The sequence below is a fragment of the Austrofundulus limnaeus genome, unplaced genomic scaffold, assembly GCF_001266775.1.
Source record: "Austrofundulus limnaeus strain Quisiro unplaced genomic scaffold, Austrofundulus_limnaeus-1.0 Scaffold157, whole genome shotgun sequence".
Taxonomy (NCBI): Eukaryota; Metazoa; Chordata; class Actinopteri; order Cyprinodontiformes; family Rivulidae; genus Austrofundulus; species Austrofundulus limnaeus.
In genome coordinates, this window is record NW_013952559.1 from 1,196,519 (window position 1) to 1,202,227 (window position 5,709).

A 5,709-nucleotide genomic window follows, 5' to 3' on the forward strand; every position below is an offset into this window, starting at 1 on the left:
ATATATTTCTAATATCTAATTCAATCTTTCTAATTACATTTCCTCTTTGTTTTCTCTATTTTTTTTCTTTACTTAAAAAAACACTGATGATGAAGAAATTAAGAAACTAATGTTAAGTTATTTTTTCTACTGAAGTGAAAAAATAAAAATAAATTTGAACTTTAGGAACCAGAGTCTGTGCAATGCGGATGTAGGGCTTTAAATTCTGCCTATGGTGTTATGGCATTACATGACCTGTCTTTAAGAAACAAGAAAAATGACTATTTGAACATAGCACAGGGCTATAAAAAATTGTTCAGGGGAAACGTTGCATTCTGTACAAGTATATACTTTGCCTTTTAAATTTGTTTATTTTGTTGCACTGAATCAAATTTAAAAATGATCCAAAACAGGGACAGTCAAATCCGGTCCTCGAGGTCCACAGCCCCGCATGTTTAACTTGTTTCTCTGCTCCAACACACCTGATTTGAATGAATGGATGATCTTCAGGCTTCTGCAGAACTTGGAAGAGGTAATTCACTGACTGAATCAGGTGTGTTAGAGAGGGAAAAAAAAGTAAAACATGCAGGGCTGCAGACCTCAAGGACCATAATTGATCATGCCTGATCTAAAATCTGGTGGCACAGTGGCTCAATTGGTAGAGATGTTGCTTCTCAGCGAGAAGGTTGCCAGCTCAAATCCCAGATGAGCACTTTCTGGGTAGAGTTATCATGTTCTCTYTGTGATTGTGTGGGTTTTTCTGGGTATTCCCGTTTCCTCCCACAAACCAAAAACATGAGTGTCTAATTGACCCTGAAAGGAATAAGTGGGTTAAGATAATAGATGGATTTTAAGTATTTTTTTATTTAAAATTTAGTTATTTTTTCAAAATTTTTAAATAACTCATTGGCGTGGCAGATTGAAGTCGTCCGGCCTTTTGAATAATCCTGCCGTAGAACGTTAAGAACTAAAAGGATCAATAAAAATAAAAAAAAAAGTCTGAAGTGTTTTTCTTTKCTTTGTTTTCTTACTAATATTTTCATTCAGCTACAAGTGAAGGGGGTGGGATTTAAAACTAGTACTGAAACTAACTTACAGAGAACCTCGTCCTAAGCTGGCTTCCAGAATGCTGGTTTGAGGTGTAGAAAAATACAGTTTATGGCTTGAATGTTTCCTAATAGTTTTTCACTAATTCTAAATACTGAGACTGCTCTAATTGTTACCTGCTGTTGGTAAGATACTGCCTTCTCATACCTGGCCACTCCACACAATGCGCTTCAAAAAACAAAACTATGAAGTAACTTTTAGGCACAAAAAAATTGAAGAAGCTATCTTGGCCATTTACGATGGGGCGCTGTGCACAGTGCATTTCTGAATAAAGCATCTCAAATCACAGCAGTGTCAATATATAACAAAGATTTTTTTTATAATTTTGACTGGGAAATTCAATTTAGCTTGTATAATGTATATCCTAAACAGCAAAAATAAAATATTATTATGATTTAAAAAGTTTTGATGCACAAAACATTAAATTNGTATAATGTATATCCTAAACAGCAAAAATAAAATATTATTATGATTTAAAAAGTTTTGATGCACAAAACATTAAATTACTTTTTTATTTGTGGAAAATTATTTGTTCTTTTTGACTGTAAGCAAACACAAAATTCATTTATTTTATTCCAAGCACAACAATAACAGTCATTTTACGAGTTAGGTGGGAAACAACTTTGCTTTATGTATTTTACATCACAAAATATATCATGTAAAATTAAACTAATCTAAACAAACATTAACATGTAGTCATGTTTTCTTTTCTTTTTCACAGTTAAAACCTATAAAAAAATATTTATGTAATGCAAAGAAAATTGCTGAATATGAAATATGTTTTTACAATTTATAAATGTTTGAAACCATACAGAAGCAGGTTTAGTATACAATCATGAAAGGATAATGTTATATTTACTGAATAGTTTCACATCTTGTTCACGTAGTTGTGGAGTGTCTTGTTCCTACTTTGGATTTTAAACAGATTTTGAATATTTTTTTAATCGATGCTTTGATTTCTTTTGTCTGCAGAACATAAATGATGGGGTTCAACATGGGAGGAATGACTGAGGTTAAAGACAAGTTTATGATCCTGTTGTTCGGATGTATTTTCTCCATCAGGGTGAATGTTACCAACAGTGGGGTGAAATACACAACCACTAATGAAAGATGAGCTAAACATGTTTTAAAGGCCTTGACACCTTGTTGTAAAGTTGCCACCTTAGCTAAAGTATAACCTATATAAATGTAACTTAGCAGGATAAAAACCAGAGGAAACCAAAATATAATAACTGGGTAAAGGAAACTAACTACATCATTAGGAAAATTGTCATTACATGCTAAGCGGTAAATCTGACCATGATCACAGAAATAGCTGTTTATGACCACAGAATTACAAAAGGAGAGTCTTGTAAGGAGACAGACTGAAATAAGGTTAGCAACTATAACAAAAAGCCAGAACAAGGCAATCAGGGACAGCATAAACCTGCAGGTCACCTTCAGCTGATAGTGCAGAGGGAAGATGATGGCCATCAGGCGATCRTAGGAGAGAACAACCAGATTAAAAGACTGCATTGAAAGGCAAGCATAACAGAAAAACAGGAATGTCAAGCAGTCATTGTAAGGAATTATATTATGGTTAAATAAAAAGATGTCAAGCACTTTCGGCACCAGAGCAGTGCTACCTAACAGGTCCACAAAGGCTAGGTTGAAAACAGCAACATACTTTGGAGTTCTTAAGTTATGATCCAGATATATTACAGCCATAACAGCTGTGTTTCCAAGCACTGAAACAATGTAGACAAAAAACAAAAACACATAATAATGCTTCATATTAGGCAAGCCAATAAACCCCCTTATTATAAAATATGCAGGACGCACAAAAGTGATGTTCTTCCCTAAAGCAGAGTTGAATAACTCCATTAAAAAAATCAGCTTTCAGAGTTTAAAAAGGCAAAAGTGTGATTAATAAATCAAAGTCTTGTCTTCTGTGAGTCAGCCTCGTCTCAAATGAATGTAGAAATGGAGATCAGCTCTATTCCTGATTTCTTCTCTGTCAAGGTTTTAAATGATCTGATGCTTCACCTTGTGTCTAAAACAAAGCGTTACTGTCTTTTCCCCTGTGACTGCATCTTACTCGCTAGCATCCAATCAGCTCAGCACAAGTCAATATCGGCTGCATCACATAATTTCATATGTCTGCTCTGTTTTGTCAGCTAGTCTATTAGTTTGTTAGAACCCACATTTTGCATGAATGAATTCAAAAACGGGAAGAGACATGAAATAGATCTATATTCCTATAAAACAACTGATAGGTAAAGGAGATATTTTGGAGCTGGGTTCTGTGGAACAACTAATATCGTACCTGTTTTAGATAGAACTTTAAAACACTTCCGTTTGTAGAGATCATTTATTACGGACTTAAATCCTGAGCCAAAGACTGAAGTGTTTTGCTGCATTTCTAAAACTTTAATTTCAAAAGGTTTACAGGTGCTGGTCAAAAAATTTGATTATCATGAAAGGAAAAGTGATTTATTCCCAATCCCAATTCAAGATGGCGCCAGTATGTACAGCCTGCCGTCTGTCGCTCCTGCACTTTTTCATACTTTCACTGTTTTTACTTAATATTTGCAAAGGGGTATTTTCACATATACAGTATGATCGCAAGACATTTTTGGAGCTCTGTAGTTTTTTCTGGATCGCTGGCAAACTTCTCATCATATGACCACCAGGACTCTTCAGCATCCCTGTTCGGGATACAGGCCACCATCCATCGGGACCCAAGGCTACCTCCCAGGAGGAAGCATCACAAACAGCGAGGAAGATGGTCCGGGTTGCTGTTGAAGCTAGCAAAGCTGAAACATCATAAGAATTATTCCACCAAGGATCTCTTGAAATCATATCAAGTTGACCACTGCTTCTCCAACCTGTCCCGGATATTGGATCCCCCTGGCTTGATAATAAACAGCTCAAAGCATCAGCGCTCTCATCCACAACGACTGGCCAGCTAGGTGCAAATCTTCAGAATCTGCGGCCGCTGGCGCGCATGGTGCATATGGAGGTGGGCCAACTGACTGGCCAAGTTAAAATCCATCTTGTAAAAATCTGGAGACAGTAATCCATGCATTTATTTAATCCAGGCTGGATAACTGTAATGCTCTGCTGTATGGAATCAGCCTGTCTTCCATTGCTCAATTGCAAATGGTTCAGAATGCACAAGTAAAAAAGCACATATCACTCCTGTTCTAGCATCTCTTCACTGGCTTCCGGTTCATTTCAGAATTCACTTTAAGATCCTCCTGTATGTCTTTAAATGCCTAAACAACWCCGCCTCCTCTTACCTCTAGATCTAGTGCATCCACTTGTCCCACAGCGCTCTCTTAGATCATCTGGTCAGCTGCTTCTGAAGGTCCTTAACTCTCGTCTCAAACTGAGAGGTGACAGATCCTTTTCTGTAGCAGGTCCAAAACTGTGGAATGATCTACCACTACATGTCAGACAGTCTCCTTCCCTCGCTGTCTTCAAGTCTCATTTAAAAACACACTACTACTCCCTTGCCTTTTAGTCTGAATGAGATGTGCAAAACCTCACCGTGAATAATAACTCTGTTCTATTTGTWCTGTAAATATGAATGCTCCATATTTTTGATTTGTATTTTGATTGTATTTTAACTGTAATTCTAACTATGTCCTGTTATGTCTGTCTACTGTACAGCACTTTGTTTGGCCTTGTGCTGTTTAAAGTGCTTTATAAATAAAAGTGGTATGGTATGGTATGGTATGGTATGGTATGGTATGGTATGGTATGGTATGGTATGGTATGGTATGGCATGGTATGGTATGGTATGGTATGGTATGGTATGTCAGGAATTCCAGTCAGAAAGTGAAACTTGTATATTATATTAATTCATTACACACAGACTGAGATATTTCAATTGGTATTTCTTTAGAGGACCAGCATTGTAGTGGGTATCTAGCTATTTGAAAGATAGGAAACAGTTTGTTCAAATAAATCATGTAAGATGTGAACTCTGTGACATCACATGTGGAGTTCCTCAATGTTCTGTACTTGGAGCAAAGTTATTTATTTTATATGTGAATGACTTGGTAAATGTGTCAGGACTTTTTAAATGTGTTTTATTTGCAGATGATACCACATTTTTTTATTTGGGTAAAGATCTGTGGTGGATGCTGGTCKTTCAAGAAGGGGAAGCTCAATTTCGGCCTACATCATAAAATGTGTCAGTTTATTTATACGTAAATTCTACCCTCTGTTCCTTTTCAAGAAAATGATCTGTGACCCTGTCCCAGATCATTTTACAGCGCTTCCTTTCAGCCAGCTCACTTTGTCATACCAGGACAGCTGAAAAGATCTATTACCTTTCCCCACCTTTTGCACCAAATTAATCTGAGGAGTTCATCATCCCTGCTGTTTAACTCTAAGTTTTTCTTCGTAAGGAAGACTATCACATGGCTTTGCCAAAATCTAGTCCACAACATTCAAACTGTCCGGCTTTGTGGGTCAGGTCTGTGGTCCCCCACAGTCACTGTGAAACATTCCWTTGGAGAGATCTTGTATATTCATGCATGCTCACAACCGCACACAAACAGGTGTTTACATCCTGGGTTTTCTATTCGGGCACTGACTGAATGGTATGTGCATATACAGACATATGTATATGTG

The 5,709-nt window shown here is 36.7% G+C and overlaps 1 protein-coding gene across 1 annotated transcript; it reads right to left on the minus strand.

The window, feature by feature from the left end:
- Positions 1 to 1,965: 1,965 nt before the first annotated feature.
- LOC106523444 (olfactory receptor 1-like) lies at positions 1,966 to 2,999 on the minus strand. The gene has a single exon (XM_014016860.1). It carries the CDS (start codon positions 2,947 to 2,949, stop codon positions 1,966 to 1,968), a length of 984 nt encoding a protein of 327 aa, XP_013872314.1. The 5' UTR covers positions 2,950 to 2,999.
- Between the last annotated feature and the right edge of the window lie 2,710 nt (positions 3,000 to 5,709).